Genomic DNA, 22708 nt, shown 5'->3' on the forward strand with positions numbered 1-22708 from the left:
CCCTCTCCTTTACCACTAGCCCAATCCGCCGTTCCACAATGCGCTCACGTACACACTAGCAACGCTGCGCGATTCTCCGGGTTTTCACTACCGCACCTCTCCTTGGCCCTTTGCAGACCCCACGGAGCTTCGTGCTCTGACCCATTTGGCAGAATTCCCGAGCTTACGCTAGGTATTTCGCTTCGGTATATGTACTCCGGGTAATCATGGCATTCATTTTCGTTTCTTTTTTCGGAGTTCGAGATAAAAAGGATTCTTTATCTGCACGAGAATTAATCCAACCATTTGCATTCATTTATTAATTATCTTGCTAACATTTGTTGAGTTAATAATTGATCCAGCCGTTTGTATTCATCAGAAACAACGGATTCTTCAACGATCTGCAGGCGTTTATAGCTGTTTGAATGGAGAATTGAATTTGAGAGAACGAAGAGGGTAATTCTTTCATATTTGTTGGCGTTTCGGATGAGGATGGCCAGAGGAGTGATACTTCTTTGGAGGAATGGAGTACAGAGTAAATTAAGGGCTTAAGGAAGGCATTTATTTATTCTGCCTTGTGCTTCTAAACGGAAATGTCTGTTGAAATTGGCTGAATGTGTTGTATGAGGAGTTCGGAGGTTTTTAGAGTTTTTATTTGAATATGATTTTATTGAATATGATGACAGGACTAAGTAGCGGATAGTCTATGTGGATGCGGAGAGGTAATAATCGCAAGTTTGATTTCGGCGCCGTTTCTAAGGTTCAAATTTCATTGAAATCGGACCGTTCGGTCGGCAGATATGAAAAATTCAATAGAATCTCTTTTTCCACATTTCTATGTAGATGGATTATTTATTTATTTAGGGATTGTTTGGGGTTTCATTCAGTTCTGGGAAAATTCATACAACGGCTTTTCGGGGGTGGAATAATTTAATAGTATTTTACGTAAGCAGGAGAGTGACAGCCCGAACTGAAGGCGAGGGTTGTTATCACACTCATCAAAGATGTCATTGGCCATGAGTTATGTACACGGAGAGAAATCCTCCTATTCTAAAAAGAACATACGCCGTAAGCTGTAGCGTAACGCTCATTCCTCGAATTTCATTGATCGAACATTCGAATCCACCCGCACGTGTTCGACTTCGGTCGGCTTTCGGTTTTCGTGTCACGATTTGTCTTTAACACGCGCGCTCAAGCGCGCGATCTTTCTCGTATTCAATAAAAATGACGTGTCTTTTCCGTAATTTCGGAGCGAAATGTGGTTGGAGGAAATTTTACGGTAGTGTCACGGAATTTTGTCCGAGCGTTCCGTAATTTTTACTGAACATTTCTATCCACGTAACATTTTTTATCGCACGTCTGGAAACTGGCAATTTGTAGGCTGGAACGTGACAAAATCTGTTCAATAATTTTTTGTTCTGTCTAATTTTCTTTTGTAATTAAAAATTGATTTTTTAAATGAAAACCTGCGATTTTTTTATGAGAACTCTGGGCGATTATTGCATTTATTAAACTACTATTTCCCCATAGCCTCCCTTTTTAAAATATTTTTTATGTATCAAAAAAAAAACAATTATTTTCCTATTTCTGGTCCCGAAAAAATTTGTCAATGGGTTTTCGATGGATGAAATACTCCGAAAAGCTCTTCAACAATTATTCGCTTCGCTTGATCAAACCCAGAAACCCAAGTATCCATTTTTTAAATTAAAAATGATTCCGTTCGATTGCAATTTTTTCTATAAAAAAAATACGTCCTTTGATGAATGACATTCCCAGAATAGCCGAAAATTTAATCGACTGATAAAAATGAAAAACCCGTGATTGGACAGATCCGACACTTTTTCAGTACAATTTTTTCCAAGCACATAGTCGATATTGGGCACGCCACTTAGTTGATAAACTCAACCAACTTCCCTCCGCCCCATTCCCCACAAACTTTCCCCGCCTCGTCTGTTTTCCAAGCCACCCCCACTGGGCTCCCTACTCACGTAACTCGGTCTCGTTACTCGGGTATAATTAAATTTATTAGCGCACATCGGGTCTCGTTGACAGGGCACACGAGTAATAGACGCATACGTACACCGACGTATAACTGGTGTTTATGAAAGGGGTTGTGAAAATAATGATGAAATTCCAGGGCGGAAATTGAGAGTGGATTTTCCTCCTGGGGATGAAAAAAAATGTTATTACCGTGCACTTTGTGAGCAGAATGGAATTCAGAAGACTACTGCATATTTTTTCTTTGTCGTTGACTATTCAGGGGGGGGGGATGGGGAGCACAAAAAAAATATACAGAACCAAGTATATGCATAAATCCGATTCAAGAATAAAACATACTTGATTCAAGTATATTATTCCTGATTCGAGTATATAATATCCTTGATTGAAGTATAAAATATACTTTTCATCACGCTGTGACGAAAAGTGAACTTTTCGGCACGCTCCGCGTGCCTAAAAGTCCAATTTCCGCCACATTGTGATGAAAAATATTGTTCGTAACTCGTGAAAAAATGTTTTTTGCACTCGTTATGAAATATACTATGATTCAAGTCTATTTTATACTCGAATGCATAACCACCCGATCACTACTTGAAATAGGGGAGGGTGGGGTAAAATGGACACTTTAGATTTTTTTAAAATTATTCATAACTCAGAAACAAATTTATCAATTGAGCTCAGTTTAGGTTCGTCACAAAGGTAAATAATTGTTCTTTGTATTAAAAAAAATTATTAAATTTTATCAACATTTCAACCCCTCATTAACATTTTTAAAAAAGTCAAAAGTGTCCGAATCAAGTATATATTTTATACTTGATTCAAATCTATCTAATACTCGAATGGAATACGGCTATTTCAATTCGTGGATGATTATTTCGTATCAGTCCGGGTTGTGCCGAGCTCTCTCAACTGTAATATAAGGGTCAGACACTAAGTGTGAGAATATAAGGGTCAAAAAGTGGAGGTTAAAAAATGAGGGTCGGAATATTAGAGTCAAAAACTGAGGGCCTGAATGTAAAGGTGAAGGAATGAGGGTCAGAATATAAAAGTAAAAAAAGTGGGTGTCAGGCAATGAGGGTCATCAAGCATAATGACCCCCATTGCCTGACACCCACTTTTTTTACTTTTATATTCTGACCCTAATGTTTTGACCCTAATATTCTGAACCTCATTTTTTAACCTCCATTTTTTGACCCTCATATTCCGACACTTAGTGCCTGACCCTTATATTACACTTAAGAAGGCTTGCTACAACCCGGCCTGATGCAAAAGAATCGTCTTCGAATTCAAATACCCGTCCCCCAATTGAGTATAAATAGTATATTTCTAACCTAGGGAGAGAAAATAAAGGATCCTCAGCCGCCAGTGCAATTACCAGCCGAGCCGAAGGCGAGGTGGGTAAGCACGCGGCTGAGGGTCCTTTATTTTACTTCCCGTGGTTAGAACGCGCCCGCCGGGACGGAAATATATTTGATTCAAGTATATTTTATACTCAATTCAGATATATTTTATTCTCCGTGAGAGAAAAATGGAACAAAGGGGGACAATCTTGAACAAAAAATCTTGCGCTTTGTCTTCGTGTTTTCTCTCTTCCTTTGGCTTCGGGGCATGTTCCGTAGTCTCCGAGACTCCCAAAAGTAGAGCACGCGAAGCTTTTGGTAAATGTGTCAACCGCCACACCGTTGGGGGATCAATACTGCGCCCTTGTTCCCCCTCTCCCTCTTCCGCACCCTCTCAACTCGCTGCTTTTTTTCTCCTTCTTCTCCCCGAAGAAAAAACCCGAAACGCGCAGCGAGGGCAGGGGCTACACATTTCACCGCGGATGAGGAGAATCGAGAGCTTTTACTGGAAAAACATCCGCAGTATCTCGTACCGTTGGGTTTTGAGGCGTGCGGTCGAAAGAAACAGGCAACACCTCGGTGTTTTCATTCAACATTAGCTGCATTGCGGATGAATCTCTTTCAGGTTCTTGAGATAATTAATGAATGGAGAATTCAGCGTTCAATTCAGGTCTACTTTTTGCTTGGTTAGGGCATCGGAACGAGTTTTAATTAACTCCGAAATGTAACGGGAGAAAACTGGGAAATGGTGGAAGCAATTCTCGGGGTTTAATTTAAAAATTCAGGGGAGGTTGAAATATTCCCTTGGAATATTATTTTTCTACTTCATGATGGGATTATGGAGAGGGGAATAGTGAAGTGGAAATGAAGAGACTAGATTGTATTCGGGGATATGAGGGTATTCTGGAGATATTTCAGCATCAAATTATCGGCTGGTGAGAGGGTGAAACTTGAAGTTGATGTAGAGATTTGAAAAAAAATGGGAGGAACTCCCTCGTGAAACGAAGGGCAAAGAGTTGCTATAAATTTTTTTTGTTATTCTGGCCGTAGGTGGGGATTCACGGACGTGTAACGAACAAAGAATATTGTTCGTCACACGGACGAAATGCACTGTTATGTCACAGCGCGCAATAAGCCGAGTTTATCGCACGCTTCGCTCCAAACTTGGCTTCTTATGGCGCACTAATACCCAGCCCTCCACTTCCCTCACACAGATTAAAGTAGTATAAATAAACTCCAGTTGAGTCGTTGAGTGTAACGAGGGAAAATAAATTCAAAAAGCCCAAAAATAAATTATTCTTCATTGATAATTGACGATTTTTGATTCATTACATTCTTTCTCTAATTATTTTGTTAAACAATAGTCTCTCGTTTGATACTGACGATAATTTTCATATCGGGCATAGAATTTTTTTTTGTTTTCTCCTGATTTTTTTTAGATTTCAGTCTTCTCTCTAACATCGAAAAGGTCATTTCCTCGTAAGACTCCATTATTTTTGTACGTGTAGATAAATTATCATCAATAATACTAGACCACCGATTAAGATATACCCCGAGAAAACAGGCTTTTCTACGATTGTCCCCATGTTTTTTATTGATAATATTTATAATATTTCTCGGCTATTAAAAAAAATTCTCATTAGCTGTACTACACAGTTTAGAAGATAATAAATAATGAAATGCGGCTTCTAGTACGCGAGGCGTAGGGCAAACGGGGGTTAGGGGTCCCCCAGAACTCGATTTTTTCATCTTATAAGAAAACGGTTCTTGCCATCTTCTTAAAAAACGAATCCGTGCTAGATTAATAAATTCCGAATACGGTGAATTTTTTATAAAATTTTATGTCACATCGTGCAGCGTGAAACAACACTAAAATATTAAAATATTGAAATAGTGATCTATAACATTTTACACAGGGAATTGACTTAATTGAATTAATTGAACTAATTTTGCAAACATTTATTAGCATTTTGTCATGCCCTAAATAAGAAAAAATCTCAATTCCGAGCTATTCAGTGATATGCAATAGTTTTCATGACATTTTATTTAGTACACGTTGTACTCAATACAAGTCTGATACATTCAATGATCGATTTAATATCAAAACAATGGCACAACAGTGGATGTCACCCCTGAACGAGTGAGGCATCAACAGCGATAAGGAATAAGCGAAGCTACAACTAAACCGAGACGAGTAACCTCATTCGCAAAAGCGATCTGCGGAATATGTCCTCTGTTTCACGTCAAAACGTCCGTGGGCTATATGCGCTTCTGTTGAAATACACAATTTGCCCGCACGCATGCGTGAATATTATTCACAAAAGCGAGAATAGTCGTCTGGGCCACTTCAACGGCCAGTTTTCAGCCTTTGAGTTAAGCACTGAGCTGGTTTTTATCACGAATTTTGGGGTGCGACCTCGTTATGCCATCGAGCAAATTGGGAAATATACGGAAAACTTGAGGGATCTTATTCAAGACGGAGTGCAGCGCTAGTTGGCTCAGTTTCTGAGTCGATATTGCTCTATATTTCACCGAGATTCCGCATAATACAGTTGACCTCAATAGTTGGGGGCATTTCGGGTGGAGATAAAATGGTTTCCGATACCGATATAGAGCGCTGTATCAGGCCAATGAATTCCCCGGTGCAACAATTCTATTTTTGGATTTATTTCAACATCTGGTTTCATTCTCAACAGCTATAAAACGAATTCCAATGGTTTTTCCGATTCAGTTGGAAAATAGAAGCTCTAAAAAGGCGGATGAGACATAAACTGATGGAAGAATTCATCTACACACTGTTAGCGAAGTTTGTTAATTACTGTTGCGGAACCACACAGTTAAATCTGAATTTTCCTTAAAATGAATTGTCGTTGATGACGAAAGTTGGACGAATGTGGTTCATTCGTTATTAGTTAATAAGTTGTGTGTTTACACACAGGAAATTGCGTGTCAACTATTAAGAAATGGGGGTTGCTGCGAAACAAATGAGGAAAAAATAGGCCGTTAACTATTAATGAAACATCCTCGAATAAACGGAATTATTGAATAAATAGATTTATTCATTAGTACACGGTTAGAAATTTTTGTCTGAATTTCCGGTGTGAAACATGTAACAATTTCCATAAAAGTTAATCATGTTCCATTAATTTTTTCATAATTTGATAAGAAAACCAATTAAAACAGTAACTTTGAGTTGGATTATTTTGTGAAAACTTCTTATCAACCTTTAAATTATTGAGAAATCAACTAATTTTGGTACTAAACATTCATGTTCAATTGAGAATTTCAGTAAGGTGTGAAATTTCATAACCTTTTTTCGTCTGAATCAAGTTGCAACAATCGAATTATCACTCTTCTGGAAATTACTACTTCACGGTCCGTGGAATTCCAGTTTCCTTCAAACCGCGTACAGTTGAATTTGATTCAGTTGACACGAAGAAATTGAGATGGAGGTATTCAGTAGTGACAAATCCTGATTAATTACCTGATCAAACCTGATCATTAATTGCCTGTTTCGTGATTATTAATCCTGATTAATAATCACGAAACAATCTAAAAAATTCTTTCGTGAACAACAATTGAAGCCACCCCTCTATTCTCCTAATGAGAAAATCTATTCTCGTCAACTTTCAAAATCTATCTTAATTGAAGAATGACGTAAAACCGTCAGTATTCATAAACCATGAGAGTTTTCAAGATTTTCGGTACACTTTTTGGAAATTTTTGTCACGTTACATTTTCACTACAATTTTCAATAATTTCCTCATTGAAAATTCACAATTTTATGGAAAAATCTATAGGAATTGTAAATTTTAGTTCAATTATTTCTTGCAAATTCAGGCAAATATATTATTCAATTTTTTTTAATTTGAATATACTATAAATAAACTTGTTTACTTATTTACGTTATTGTGTTCAATTTACAATGAAATTTAGCTTAACGAAGCCACCCCTCTATTCTCCTGACGGGAGAAAGCCCTTAAAATAGCTCACAGGAATATTCCTCAATTTTGAAAATCTATCTTAATTGAGTAATGACGTAAAACCGTCACGGAGGGTTTCCGAGATTATCGATGGAGAGTAAACGACGATGAGGCAACATTAGAAAGTTGACAGTCAGGAAGCATGGAAAGGCATGGATAGAAAACAGCCTCTACATCACCCTCCCATTTAGAAGAAAATAAAGAAACAAAAAAAAAGTTGAAGTAAAAGGATGAAAAAATCCATTCAAAGGTGCTCTGCCTCTTGTCTCCACTCAAAATGGCTAACAAACAACACTCGACAAAATCGTACAACAACGAACAACTCTGCCACTTCACGCATCACCGGCTCTTTCATTCCCATCCTCTTTGCCTCTTCTCTTTAAACATATGCATACAGCCATGTACTTTGTACCTGGCTCCACTGATTCACCTCTTTTATTTTTCCTGTTTTACATAACTCTTGAGCTGGAGGTACAGTCAGTTGGCTGGTTTAACTCGGAAAAATATTATGTTTCAAGAATTTCAAAGAGGAGGAATAAAAAAAATTTGCATTTAATGAAGTGGAAGGAGTGGAAATTTATGAAAAGTCGCGATATTGAGGACTCTTCGGGCGCGGGGAAGGGTTGTGTGAAATATTAACCCGAAAATCCGTGGGAGCATAATGGAGAAGTTCATATTTATTAGAGGGGGCTTTGATAAGCTCGGTTTGCAGGCTTTGCCGTTGGGGAAATGAAGGATCGCTGCTTGGGGAGTCGATGTATTATACAGAGGATGTAAAAGTGAAAACGTCACCCGATGTGGAGACGATATTTTTAGAGTTGCCATGTGGGGCAGTCGTTGCTGCAGAATTGATTGTTAGAAATCGCATTTTTGGGATTTCTTTATAGGGTAGCCGGGGTGTTTGAGGTCTTCCACACATGCTCATGAAAAAATTGCATTTTTCAATTTCTAGAATCGCAATTGGATTATTTCATAAACAGTTTGCTCGATCAATCTAAAATTTTCGGGACGAATTCAAAATGGGGAGACCCTACGACTGTTTTTCTCTAGAATTTTCCGCTGTAATGGTTATACATAATTAATCGAGATCAAAGAAAAATTCATGAATTTCGCTGTTGAGAATTTTTAACTGAATTTTTCTATAAAGGATCGATAATGTTTGAGCCAAGTTCAATTTTTTGTTTTAAACTGGAAATTATTAGCTGATGACACAGGAAATTCCTCGGTAATTAAATGATTTACTGCGATAATTTTATGAAGAGAATTGAATAATAATGCTTTCAATAAATGAAATCTAGTTCTTGAAGAGTTAAGTCCGAATGATTAATAAAAACTTGACAATTTGAAAACTTGAATAAAAAAATCTCGAGAGTAACATTAATAAAAAATTTCTCTCATAGCAACAGCCCCACAAGAATACCCCCGAGCCTTCAAAAATCTCCGCGCAATGCATCCAATCCGAAACAACAGAAAATAAAATAACCAAGAATAACAAAAAGCAAACATGAAACCCATAAATGGCAGGAAAATTGAATAAAATCTGGGGCATTTGCACGAGACAAAGAGACTAGGTCAGAGGGGGATGGAAAACTATTCTTCCCGAGGGGGGGTTGCTGGTGGTGGTTTCTGGGTCGTACAGAAGGGAATGGATCTATCGAGGCTGCAGTCTGTAAACCGCCGGGTAACTGGGTCACTCGGTCAAACCTTCTATCGATCCATATTCGCCCTCCACACCCACGAAAATTAGTTCAGCTGAAAAAATTTTTCCCCAGCGCATAATCACTTGGGAACTCAAACCTGGAGTGCTCGGAATTATCTGAGTCACACTTCACAGCACTCCAACTGCAATTACCTAGTTTCGATGGGTTGAATTGAAACCGAGTAAATGAACAAAATTAAGCTCCACCCGTTGAGATAATCAGGAATGTTGTTTACGGCTGAGGAGGATATTATTTACTTTTTAAACTTGTCGTGGGCGTTTCTCCATTGGCCTTAGCCTCGACCTCCTCTTACCTGTAATTCACCCCGGGGTTTGTACTCGGTTTGTACGTGGCCGTGAGTACTTATCGATTCGAATACATGAGGAAATTAATCGATACGATCTGGGGAATAGCGAGACTAATGTACTGTTAGGGTATTTCGGGCTGCCTTGGTATGTTGAAACGGTAGAATTACCCAATGTGTATGCGTTAATTTGTGGGGCATCGATGGAATTTAACATTCTATGCCGCTAGAGAATTAATTGATTCGGGGATTTTTTCGTAGAAAATTCTGACTATGCAATTTTATTTGAATGTCAAATCGCATAAAAAATACATCAAGTTTTTATTGATTTTGAATAATGAGGGGGTCCTTCTGTTTCATTACATTCATAATTTTGTGGAATTGGTTTTTATTTTCTACATGCGAGGTAAAAAAAAAGGTAACTCGTTCAATTTTTTAATTAGTGTTGCATTGGTGAAATTCAATATTCTAATACATTAGAGAATTAATTAATTCATTAATTCATTCGTGGAAAATTTCACATATTGAATTTTATTCGAATTTCAAACCGAATAAAAAATACATAGTTTCATTGATTTTGAATGATGAAAGAGTATTTCTCTTTCATTACATTCATAATTTTGTGGAATTGGTTTTTATTTTCTACGAGCGAAGTAACAAAAAATGTAACTCGTTCAATTTTTAAATTATTGCGGCATTAGTGAAATTCAATGTTCCAGCTCACTAGAGAATTAATTAATTCATCAATTTATTCGTGGAAAATTCCGACTACCTAATTTTAGTTGGATGGCTAATCGAATAAAAAATACATTAAGTTTTGGTAATTTTGAATAATGAAGGGGTATTTCCTTTCCACTACATTCATAATCTCTGGAAATTGATTTTTATTCTAGACACGCAAAGTAAAAACAAATAGGTGCTTCGATCACTTTTTTAATTAGTGTGATATTGGGAAAATTCCGCATTCCAGCTCGCTTGAATATTAATTAATTTGAGGATTTTAATTATTAATTAAGCAGTTATTAATTTATATGTCAACTCGAACAAAAAATATATAAAGTTTCATTGATTTTGAAGAATGAAGGGAAATTCCTTGCTCGTCACAGGCATAATCTTATGAAATTTATCTTTATCTCTTCGACTTACACAATAAAACGAAATTGGAATTTGACTCCATTTTCCATGTTCTACTGCACTGGTGGAGTTTGGCATTCTATCCCTCAAGAGAATTAACTAATTCATCAATTTATTCGTGGATAATTTCGACTATTCAATTCCATTTAGTTGTCCAATCGAATAAAAAATACATAAAGTTTCATTGATTTTCAAGAATGAAGGAAAATTCCTCGCTCATCACATTCATAATCTTATGGAATTTATCTTTATCTCTCCGACACACTATAAAACAAAATTGGAATTTGATTTAATGCTCAATGTTCTGTTGCATTGATGGAGTCTAGCATTCTATTCGTCTAAAGAATGCATTCACCCATTAGTTTTTTGTGGAAGATTCCTGCTATTCAATTTAGATTCCAAAGAAACTGAGAAAAAAAATAATCTGGGATTGATCTTCATTTCCTACACATACAAAAACAAACATTGGTATTTCCTTGAATTTTCAATTAGTGCGGCATTAGTGGGATTCAACATTCCAGTCCACTTGTGATTCATCAATTCATCAATTCGTTCGTGGAAAGTTCCAATTATTCCGTTTTGTTTCCAGTTCGACTAAAATCCAAACTAAATGAAAAATCGATAAATTTAGATTCACCATTCGATTCGATTTTCAAACTCTGTTGCTTTGATAGGATTTAATATTCAGAAAAATTAATTAATTTATCAACATTAAATAGTCGCAACGAGGAGTTTTTCCCTCTTATTTACCCGAACAAAATGGAAAAAATTTTTTTTAAAAACATGTTTCACGGTTTTTGGACAATCAAGAGTAACTCCTTGCTCATTGTACTGATAACCTTGTGAAAGTGATCTTTATCTGTCCTACATTCACTAATAAAACGAAATTGATTCAATTAAATTTGATTCAATTTTTACATCGTATGGCATCAGTGAAATTTAAAATTCTCCCTCATGAGAGGATTAATTGACGAGAGGATTACTCAAGGCATCGCTGGAAAATTCCGAACATTCAATTTTTCCTGCATTTCGTTCGGAATCTAGGTTAAATAAAGAATACGTGGAGTTTCATCGATTTTGAATAATGAAGAGGAACCCCTCGGTTGTCACATTTATAATCTCGCCGGCTTGATCTTCATTCTTTATAAATAGAAAGTTAAAAAATGAAACTTCATGACCAATGTAGCAGTTATTTCCAGAAAGGGGAAAGGGGACTTGATTCAGGGAAAACGGACTCATAAAACTTAAAGTTCCAGTTGAAAATTCAAGAACATTCTCAAGTTGCAGTTGAAAATAAAGTTAAAATTAGATGATTTACTTGAATTTTCAATTGAGTACAAATATTAAACCGTTTGAAAAATGTAAAATTTACAATTTTCTCTCTTTTCTCACGAAATTCTGTTTTTTTAATGACGAAATTTCCTGAAATTTCATTGGATATGTCACATCAAAAATTTCGGACTGTGTACATTATTGAAGTTTACTTCATATTTATTAATTCTTCTTCTAAATAGTCATTAGTACACCGTTCCTGTTGTGACAATCTGTAGGCTTTCAAAATACAGTCTAAAAAAAATGGAAATTCATGCACAGTATAGTAATTATTCCCCGAATAAAGAAAATAAATTTGACATAAGGAAAAGTAACTCATGAAACTTGAAGTTGCAGTTGAAAATTAAACTAAAATTTGACAAATTACTTGATTTTTCAATTGAATACAAATATTAAACCGTTTGAAAACTCTAAAATTTCTAATTTTCCTCGATTTTCTAATGAAATTCCGATTTTTTAATGACGAGATTTCTTGGCATATCAGTGCATGTCACTTATTGAAAATGTCACAGATGCAATTGTCTCCAAAAATTTCAGACTGGGTGCGTTATTAAAGTCAACATTGATTCATTCTTTCTCTAAATAATCATTAGCCTACCGTTCCCGTCCAGTAGTGCCTTCTCTCCCGAAATTCATTAAAAATAAATAAAAATAGACTGAATCCTCCCCCTCAAAGAATTCAATTTCCCCCAATTCCTAACGTCGTATAAATTTCCAGCAGCAAAAACAATTTTCGAGGTGTACTAGCCAGCACAAATACCCGAGCGATCAGGTGCGGCATATGGTATGGGTGTTGGAGACACAAAAAACGAGGAATAAAGAAGTCGGATTCATTTGGTTTACGGTGGATTACGGGCCGTTGTACCAGCAACAGAGACAAACGTAACTGATGGTACAGAAAAGTACCAGTGGGAAGTAAAGTTGGAGGGGCTGGAGGGAGAGAGATAGAGAGAGAGAGAGCAATGTAGTTTGTTTTATTTTGTATGTGTACGGGAGTGGAGGTCGTTGACCCGTGCACGTGGAGTGTGGCCCAAAGTAGGCCACATCGTGACATCACGCATAATCAAAATGGCTGCCGCGTGTACAGCCGAGTGAGCAGGAGAGCGAGAGAGAGAGAGTGAGCGATCGAGGGAGCGAGGAGAGGAGGGTTCCCACAAAGCCTAGGCCTCTTATTCCGTTGGTCTATCCGGCTTTTCATGTGTGTATGTTATTCATATTTCGGTGGGTCGTGGATCGTCTGTGAGAAACACATGGGGGGACACGATGTCTAATTTTATCTCTATTTTCCCTTGTCCGCTTTGTCCATAAATTTGTTTTTCTATTCTCAGTCTTAATTTCTTGGGGGGGAATGAGGGTGATTAAAAAGCAGAGACAGACGAAACTTTTTCTCATTTCGCCTGAAACTTGCGGACAATTTTTTCTTCGGTCATTCTGGTGGTGGAATTGCCCTCCCGCATGTGGATTTATAATTTCTCCCCTTGAATTTTTTAAGATATGAAATTTTACAGGCTAAATTAAACCTCAAATGCTCCAACGTTGAACCTCGCGGATATAATTTTAACGAAGACAGGTGGAAGCGGCACACAACACGCGGCTCAATTCCAGAATAGTGTTCTCTCGCACACAGATGGAACGCTTTTTTTTAATTTCGTTGTTTTATTCAAAAGCACCACTTGAGTTTTTCAAACTATCACCTGGTAAATGCTTACTCGGGGCTCTTGTATACTTGTACTTTCGGTTTTCAGGGACGCCTCGTTTAATTACTTTTACTCTCGTCGATGTGAAACAGGAACTACGTACACATTCGATGTGTAACACGTGGCATACCAGGAGACAAGGGTGTGCAATGAGTCTATGTGACAGGATAAAATGCTGTCCTGTTATGCGGGCTTTTGAGCAACCAGGCTGAATCCAATTCCCCTCTTGTCCTCAATCCCCACTACTGCGCGATTTTTTTTCTTCCTTCTTCGTTTTTTTGTGTTAATGATAATGAGGATTCGGGGAGGGGGATAATTCCAGGTTGTTCGGGCTCGAGCCGAGGTAACTGGCGTGTTATTTTCTTCGTTGGGCAGGCAGGGCTGCAATTATGGAGTGTTAATTACACCTCGGGGTGGAGCGAATAATTTCAGTTAATTAAAAATTGCAGGGGAAGTAGGAGGTTTTGTTATCGACGGGGGGAAATGGAGAGTGTGATTGGTAACAATTCAGTAGCGAAGTGTAAGACGGTACAAGTCAATTTCGATTATTGACCGGTTTTTAATGAATTTCTCGGAATCTAAGGGAGATAGCAAAATTTTGGTTATAACCTTTTTTATAGAGCCGATTGAGTGCTACAACTAATGTCATTACGGAAATTTCGCTATGTCCCTTAGATTCGGAAATATTCCTCAAAAACTCAACTGGGAGAGAAGTCGACGACGTTTTACCAGTTCGCTACTGAATTGACTGTTGAGCAGGGAAATCCCCATTTTATCGGGGTAGAATAACTCGAAACTCAATTTTACTTTATGAAAATTGAAAATACTTAGGGGAAAAATGGGAATTGACTGGAGTAAATTGAATAAACTTTTTAGTCTGTTTTTTTATTTGAGGATGATTTGATTTTGTGAAGGTCTAGCAGCATGAATTATGCTCATTGGGGGATTTCTTCGCTGTCCCCCGGAACCGGCCAATCACTTGCTCCCATTGTTGAATGTTCAGGGAACCAATCATCGCGATCCCAAGCAGCCGCACTGCCACTCCGTCCACTTCGTCCTCGCTGCCGGCACTGCCTCATCTCGTGCCTCATTTTTTACAAATAATTCATAAAACCAGTAATAAATATGACTGATAACAAGGAGAGGACCTTCATCATGATCAAGCCTGATGGCGTCCAACGAGGACTCGTCGGCAAGATCATCCAGCGTTTCGAGGAGAAGGGTTTCAAGCTGGTTGCCATGAAAATGGTTTGGGTAAGTGGCTTTGATTTCTGTCTGCAGTCGTGCTGCACGTGCTCTCAACCAAAGTTAATTTGTTGTATTATATTGTCAGTGATTCAGTTGTCATTGATAGTCAGGTTTTTTTACGGATTTTCCATCAAGAAAATTGAGGTCAAAGGGGGTGAATTTGTTGGGATAGAGTTCATGCGATGTTCAAGGGCATATGGAAGTTAATTATTGAGTTCAGAAGTCGGATGGGTCGCGAGTGGGGTAATGCATGGTAAAACAACTACAATTACTTTTTTTGTGTCTGGAATCGAAAGGGCGAAATTTTTATGGAGATCTTTATAGATTTTATCTTGCTTTATTGTAGGATAATGCAAGATAACACAACTGCACAATTACTTTTTTGTAAATATCTCGAACCGACAGCGAAATTTTGATGGACACTTTTTTGTGGATATTATCTTCCTTTTTTGTAAGAAAGGTCTGCACGAAAATTTTATCTGTCTCTCAGATCCCCCAGTGTTTTTTATGAGAACAGTAAAATTTTTATGTGAGATTGTTCTCCACAATAAATTTCTTCTAGATCCCAGTATATTAGAGAGTAGTATACAACAGGGATAGCCATACTCATAAATCATAATTACCGTTAAATTTTGAAGCCGTCAATTAGTTAGCATCACTCTTAAATTTTTAATTATTCAAGTAATCATCAATCTAAGTATTCAAATATTGAACGATTTCATTACTCAATAATTTAGGTAGGAAGATTGCCGATTATTTGGTTACTCAATAATCCCTTTTAAGAAATTAGAAATATTCAGTTAATGGAAAATTCAAGTTCTATATTATCAAATATATAATTCATCATCAATCGGAAATTTAGGCTGTGAATATTATATTATCTTTAAATTTTGATGGGTATATTCAAACATTTATCAATGTAAGTCACGAGTCCTTTCAATATTTCCCTGGTCTAAAATGAATCATCTTCAACCTTCAATAATTTGAGGACTGCAGAATGGGATTTCCCTTTACCTTATCATTTTTAATTTTTTAAGCTTCACAAGAAGATTGAAGATGACTTGTTTCACCTCTCTCTCCCCTTTCAAAAAACCTCATCTCCAACTTGAATAAATTTTTGACTTTTTACTCTATTCAGTTAATTTCACATAATGCATTATCTTCTCTTTTCATCAGGCCTCTGAGGAGCTCCTAAAGAAGCACTACGCTGACCTTGCAGCTCGTCCCTTCTTCCCAGGCTTAGTCAAGTACATGAGCTCTGGCCCAGTTGTCCCAATGGTAAGTAATCGAATAAAAATGCCAGTCACGTCAATGATAAAGCCCCTCTCTCTCACTCTCCGTTACATAATGCTGATTAATTTTATTCAGGTCTGGGAGGGACTTAACGCTGTTAAGACTGGTCGCGTGATGCTCGGTGAGACCAACCCCAAGGACTCAGCCCCAGGCACCATCCGTGGTGACTTCTGCATCCAGGTGGGCAGGAACATCATCCACGGGTCAGACTCCGTTGACTCTGCCAAGCACGAGATTGGACTGTGGTTCGGCGAGGACAAGAAGAGCGACGTTATTGACTGGGCTTCCTGGGCTGAGAAGTGGATCTATGAATAAATACATTTCCAGTTGTTTTGTTAACATTCTGACAACATTCGCTATATTGGGAATTCAATAAAAATATAAATCTTTTTTCTTAAGTATAAACTTCGTTTATTCTTTCATTGAATGGTGCCATCAGAGCTCTTACGATCTAAGGATATCCTTGAGTTCTATTTGATCTATTAAATGGTGAATTTTAATGTCATTTGTCGTGGAAGGACAATTGAGCTGATAATAAAGGGAGAGGAAAGAAATATGCAGAAAGTTCGATAAAAATATTAAAAAAACAAAATATTCTAAGTTTTTGAAAGATCTATGAATAAATGCTGATGGTGATTATTGAATCAACATTCTCATTCCTTTCTTAATGAAAATTCAATACATCAAGCAAATGGGAGTGTTTTATACCATTAACTTTGTTTATGTCTCAATCAAATGCAATCTGTACAATTGCTTTTGGAATTTTATATCATGAAGTTCTATGTGATTCGATGAATTTTAATTTAATAATTTTGTTTTTCGTTGGTATCCTTTCCAACATTTCTAGTTAAACATCAGAGCTTCCACCTATCCTCATAAGACTGAATAGTTTATGATTGAAACGTAGAAATGATTTATAAGTACACTATGTGGTTTTTTAAAAATTAAATAAATCATTCGCAAGAAGGGAATATTCGGAAAAAGCGCAATTCCATGATTTTTCTCAATTTCTGCTCACTCAATTTTATTGGTAAATCTTGTGATTGATAAACTCCAAATCTACCTACCTATATAAAGAATGAAAAAAAAAAAATATTTATATACATAAAGGAGATTAGTGAAGATTCTACAATGCATATGAATTGGAGGTCATTTCTCTTGTCCACACCCTAATAACACTCAATATATTGGGAGTTCATTAAACAAATGCTTTTTCTCAACCATAAATTTTGTTTATTTCTCAATCAGCTTCCATTCGTACAGATCCTCTTACATTCTCGTGTTCTTAAGATCTATCTGACCTAATAAATAATGACTAAATGACATTTGTCGTGGAATGATAATGAAATTGATGAAAAAAAAAAATACAAAAGAAAGTGCAATGGAGGCTTAACGATGGGAGATGTAACGCATTATTTAGAATCTTAAAAAACTTAAAGATTTCAAGTTCAAATACTCGAATGGCATAACTCTTCAAACAGTCTTCCTGTTACGTTTCAAAGTCTTTGGGATACTTCACAAACTCAAAGACGATGTTTAATCAACTTCCTCCATCCTGGACGCCTCCTCGTTAGCCTCCTCAAGAGCAGGCACCTCCTCGACCTTCGGCTCCTCCATAGGAGCATCATCGTCCTCAATTCCCAGTCCAAGCCTAATCATCCTGTAGATTCTGGAAGCATGGATCTGAGGGTCTTCAAGGGCGAAACCCGAGGACATCAGAGCAGTCTCGAACAGCAGCATAACAAGATCCTTGACCGATTTATCATGTTTATCAACCTCCACCTTCTCCCTGAGGTTCTCAATGATAGAATGATCAGGATTGATCTCCAGATGTTTCTTTGCAGCCATGTAGCCCATGGTGGAGGTGTCCCTCAGTGCCTGAGCCTTCATAATCCTCTCCATATTAGCAGTCCACCCATACTGAGACGTCACAATGCAGCAGGGCGAGTCCACCAGCCTGTTGGACACCACAACCTTCTCCACCTTCTTATCCAAGATGTCCTTCATCACTTTACACAAATTCTCAAATTTAGTCTTGTCCTCCTCCCTCTTCTTCTTCTCCTCCTCAGTTTCAGGCAGCTCCAGCCCCTCCTTGGAAACTGACACCAACTGCTTGCCATCGAACTCCTTCAACTGCTGGACGACGTACTCATCAATGGGCTCAGTCATGTAGATCACCTCGAACCCACGCTTCCTGACCCTCTCAACGAACGCAGAGTTTGACACCTGCTCTCGACTCTCCCCAGTGATGTAGTAAATGTGCTTCTGGTTCTCCTTCATCCTTCCCACGTAATCCTTCAGGGAGCACATCTCATCACCAGAGGCTGATGTGTGGTACCTCAGCAGTTCAGCAAGCTTCTTCCTGTTGGTACTGTCCTCGTGGATGCCAAGCTTCAGGTTCTTCGAGAACTGCTCGTAACATTTCTTGTAGGACTCCTTGTCCTCTGTCAGCTCCTCAAATAATTCAAGACACTTCTTCACGAGGTTCTTACGAATCACCTTCAGGATCTTGTTCTGCTGCAGCATCTCACGAGAGATGTTCAGGGGGAGGTCCTCGCTGTCGACCACACCCTTGATGAAGTTCAGGTACTCTGGGATCAGGTCCTCACAGTTGTCCATGATGAAGACTCGTCTCACGTAGAGTTTTATGTTGTTCTTCTTCTTCTTGTTCTCGAATAGGTCGAAGGGGGCACGTCGGGGGACGAACAGGAGGGCTCGGAACTCCAGCTGACCCTCCACTGAGAAGTGCTTGACAGCCAGGTGGTCCTCCCAGTCGTTCGTCAGGCTCTTGTAGAACTCTCCATACTCCTCTTGGGTGATGTCATCTGGGTTTCTCGTCCAGATGGGCTTCGTCTTGTTGAGCTCCTCCTCGTCTGTGTATTTTTCCTTAATCGTTTTCTTATTTTTCTTCTTCTTGTCCTTCTCGTCATCATCGTCCTCGCCGATCTCCTCGATCTTCGGTTTGTTGTCCTCGTTCTCGGTGTCTTTGGGGGGCTCCTCTTCCTCGTCTTCACTCAGCTCCTTGTCTCGCTCCTTCTCGACCAGCAGTTTTATCGGGTAACCGATGAACTGCGAGTGCTTCTTTACGATCTCCTTGATCTTGTGCTCCTCGAGGTACTCGGTCTGGTCCTCCTTGATGTGCAGGATGATCTTTGTACCTCGGCCCAGGGGCTCACCGTTGTCTGGCCGAATTGTGAAGGAACCTCCTGCTGACGACTCCCAGACGTACTGCTCGTCGTCGTTGTGCTTGGAGACCACTGTCACTTTGTCGGCTACTAGGTATGCTGAGTAAAAACCAACACCAAATTGACCGATCATGGAGATGTCCGCGCCAGCCTGCAGGGCCTCCATGAACGCTTTTGTCCCTGACTTTGCGATGGTTCCTAGGTTGTTTACGAGGTCTGCTTTCGTCATACCGATACCACTGCAAAGAGAATTTAATTGTTAATATGAATTGTTTTTAAGGCTCTGATAATTTGGGAGAATGAAAGAAGAGAATGGAAAACGGAAGAATGATTATTGTCAATTGCAAAAATTATTTGCATATGGAAGGTGAATAGAATCTAATTTTTTGAGGCGTAATCTTGCGTGGAAATAACAATGGAGAAATTTTTGTGGTAGATTTTTCAGTTTTTATGTAACGAAAAAATTAGAAATGTAATTGTTGATCAAAGCTTCAATGATATTGAAAATTGCAGAAAGAATTCGGTAAATATATTCCATAATGGAATTTTGTATTTAAAAAGAGATAGATTTTTCATAATTTTTAAATGAAGGAAAAAAGGAGAAATGTAATTATTAAGGCTTCAAAGATTTTGGAAATTGGAGAGACAATTCAGTAAATAATTTCAATAATAAAATTGTGAATTTAAAAAAAGGTTAATATTCAATTTTCATATTACAAACAAAAATTTAAAAACTAATCTTCAAGGCTCTGATAATTTACAGAAACCGAACGATAATGCATGAATTATTGATGTTAGTTTAAGGAATAATTTTCTATGAAAGAAAGATTCGAAAATTTAATGGGAAAATCGAGAAATCAATTAAAAAAATTATTAAAGTTATGAAATTGAAATGTCGTAATTGAAGAAAGACTAACAAACGAAATATTTTTTCGAACTATTTTAAATACTCAATTTCAGGAACCATTTCCATATCAAAAATTAAAAATTTAGATTATAAATTTATTGAAGCTGTCATCAATATGGACTTTTAAAAAAATTAAAAATCTAATTGTCTTCAAGGATCTGAATAATTAAAAAAAAAAAATTATTTGAATCTAGAGGAGAGGATGAAGTATGAATAGAATTGAAGTGAATTTTTAATTTTTTTAGATACTTACGAGTCAATAATGGTAAGTGTCCTGTCATTTTTATTGGGAATGATCTTGATGTGTAGGTCCTTGCAGCTATCAAGTTTAGATGGTTCGGTGAGAGATTCATACCGAATTTTATCAAGAGCCTATAAACAGAAATAAAATACAACGGTTAGTGAAGCTGTCAAACTTCCACAACGACCTGAAAAATTTTCCGACTTCAATGAAAATAGAAAATTTACGTCAGATGAGTTGGAGATCAATTCACGAATGAAGATTTCTTTGTTGGAATAAAATGTATTGATGATGAGGCTCATCAACTGGGCGATCTCAGCTTGAAAAGCGAAGGTCTCCACCTCGCTCGAGTCAACCATCGTCACGTCTTCCGGCATTTTGATATGTATTTTATTTAATCAAACTTCCTTTATCCACGTGAGCACTGTTCACTTCGATAATAAAACTCAGTGATGATTTCAATTCTCTGTAGAACGCTCTAGAAATAGTAGTAGCAGAGAGGTTTGCCTCTAGGGTACGATGTGTATCGCTTCGTGTCTGTTTTCTCAATGTGCCAGAAGCTCCGCCGATGCTCGCTTTTATCGACTGGCGAATGTTCGAGAAACCCACCACCGGATGTGCCGAGGGATTCTAGAATGTTCGCGTCAAACTCAATCCAATTTCAACGCCCTAAACCCCGAAAATTTATCAAAATAACACAAAAAACGTTCCACGGTTTCTTTTTAATTTTGTTAGAGATTTATCGACGGTTTTCAGTTTTTTTCTCAGGTTCTGGGGAGAGGAAGGGCGGGGACGAATAATTGTTTGACTATAGGAGTGGACGGAAACTGGGATGCCCGGTAGAAGCGTCTAGAAAAATATCGAAACAAATAATTCGAAGGAAAATGCAGGGTTCGTATTAATTATGAAAATGATGGGATGGAAATTCAGATTTTTGTTGAATTTGTTTCGCAAATATTTGTGGAAAACATTTCAGATGCGCATTTTTCGTTCATCTATTTTGCTCAGTACTGTTGTAATTTCAACAACTTAAAATTAAGTGCAATTATTCATTGATCTCGATCAATGATTTGTTAATAATTCATCGAATTATTGATAAAAGTTTCATTTCAATGAACCTTGTATTAATTATGAAAATAAGAAGGTGAAAATTCCAAGTTTTATTAAATTTGTTTCGCAAATATTTATGGAATACATTTCAGATATGCATTTTTCGTTCATCTATTTTGTTCAGTATTTTTCTAATTACAATAACTTAAAATTTAGCGTAATTATTGATTAAATTCGATCGATAATTTGTTAATAATTGATTAAATTATTGATAAAAGTTCCTTTTCAATGAGACTTGCAAATAAATTGATATTTTAGTACTCTAAATTTTTGAAAATTTAGGAAATTTCAATGTTTCTTCCTGTTTATTCGTTTGTTTAAGTGATATTTTAGGCAAAAAAGTGGAAAAAATGTTTGTAAAGGGTTAAAACTTGGGGTGAAGGTCATTGCGTTGCATTTTCATTGATTCTCGCCTGGGTAGGACATCTAGAACATTCCTTGCAACCCTGAAAATTTCGGTAGGTCATCGATTTTCTCGGCTACACTATGTGCACTGCGCAGACTGCGGTACGTGTGCAACGTGTTTACTGCATGTCTAAAAATACGGAAAAATCTTTCTCGAATTAAATCTAATGATATTCGTTGACTATCTGCTAAACCTGCGGCATCCAGGTTTACATACATATATCGGGTGTTTACACTCCAGGTGCGCAATATCCGGATGCCACAATGCCACAAAGTACATTCTACATCGTTAAGATTCAGCTATTTCTAGAAACTTCGATAGTAGACGCAGTTAGAAAATTCATTCATTTAAATGTAAAGAAAATGATTAAAAAATGATCTCTAAGGGAATGATCAAAATTTCGAAAGAAAAAGGAAAATCGATTTTTGTTATCATTTTTAAATACATTCATCTCTGCAACGATAAATTGGTAAATTGCAGTCGCAGCGAAGGAGCTAGAATTTTTGAATTCACGTAAATTGACATGGTGGCGCCATCTATGAGCGGTTCACAATAACTTTTCCTTCTCTGCATTGGTAAAATCAATTGATGTGAAATGTGAAATAGATTTGAATATGACATGTAAAATTGAGAGTCTAATTGTTAAGTAAGGGTTCCATGATTCGAAATATTGGCAAGAATTCAAAGAGTAATTTTTCTTGACTCTGCAAACTGCAATTCAGTAGCGAAGTGGTAAAACGGTTTAAGTCGACTTATCTCCCAGTTGAGTTTTTGAGGAATATTTCCGAATCTAAGAGGGATAGCGAAATTTTCGTAACTACATGTGTTGTAGCACTCAATCGGCTCTACAA

At 37.3% G+C, this 22708-nt stretch overlaps 2 protein-coding genes across 2 annotated transcripts; one reads left to right on the forward strand and one right to left on the reverse strand.

Moving 5' to 3' along the window:
* The first annotated feature begins 14483 nt into the window (after positions 1-14483).
* Positions 14484-16413, forward strand: LOC107047439 (nucleoside diphosphate kinase). Its single transcript, XM_015270211.2, has 3 exons — positions 14484-14721; positions 15892-15993; positions 16084-16413. Exons 1-3 carry the CDS (start codon positions 14593-14595, stop codon positions 16321-16323), a joined length of 471 nt encoding a protein of 156 aa, XP_015125697.1. The 5' UTR covers positions 14484-14592; the 3' UTR covers positions 16324-16413.
* A 720-nt stretch (positions 16414-17133) lies between these two features.
* On the reverse strand, positions 17134-20937 carry LOC107047433 (heat shock protein 83). The gene is made up of 3 exons (XM_015270205.2): positions 20569-20937; positions 20354-20472; positions 17134-19432 (listed from the first exon to the last, which is right to left on the reverse strand). The coding sequence occupies exons 1-3, from the start codon at positions 20716-20718 to the stop codon at positions 17545-17547; spliced, it is 2157 nt and encodes a 718-aa protein (XP_015125691.1). The 5' UTR covers positions 20719-20937; the 3' UTR covers positions 17134-17544.
* Positions 20938-22708: the final 1771 nt, after the last annotated feature.

This window comes from Diachasma alloeum, unplaced genomic scaffold (genome assembly GCF_001412515.2).
Source record: "Diachasma alloeum isolate Michigan unplaced genomic scaffold, Dall2.0 Dall_scaffold_00183, whole genome shotgun sequence".
NCBI classification, from domain to species: Eukaryota; Metazoa; Arthropoda; class Insecta; order Hymenoptera; family Braconidae; genus Diachasma; species Diachasma alloeum.

Bases quoted from the DNA above. Each gene is read 5' to 3' on its own strand.
- LOC107047439 (XM_015270211.2), top strand. From the start codon at position 14,593: ATGACTGATAACAAGGAGAGGACCTTCATCATGATCAAGCCTGATGGC. The intron at 14,722-15,891 runs GTAAGTGGCTTT...TCTTTTCATCAG, and splicing joins TTGCCATGAAAATGGTTTGG to GCCTCTGAGGAGCTCCTAAA. The intron at 15,994-16,083 runs GTAAGTAATCGA...AATTTTATTCAG, and splicing joins CTGGCCCAGTTGTCCCAATG to GTCTGGGAGGGACTTAACGC.
- LOC107047433 (XM_015270205.2), bottom strand. From the start codon at position 20,718: ATGCCGGAAGACGTGACGATGGTTGACTCGAGCGAGGTGGAGACCTTC. The intron at 20,473-20,568 runs GTAAATTTTCTA...TTCTGTTTATAG, and splicing joins TGATCTCCAACTCATCTGAC to GCTCTTGATAAAATTCGGTA. The intron at 19,433-20,353 runs GTAAGTATCTAA...TTCTCTTTGCAG, and splicing joins ACACTTACCATTATTGACTC to TGGTATCGGTATGACGAAAG.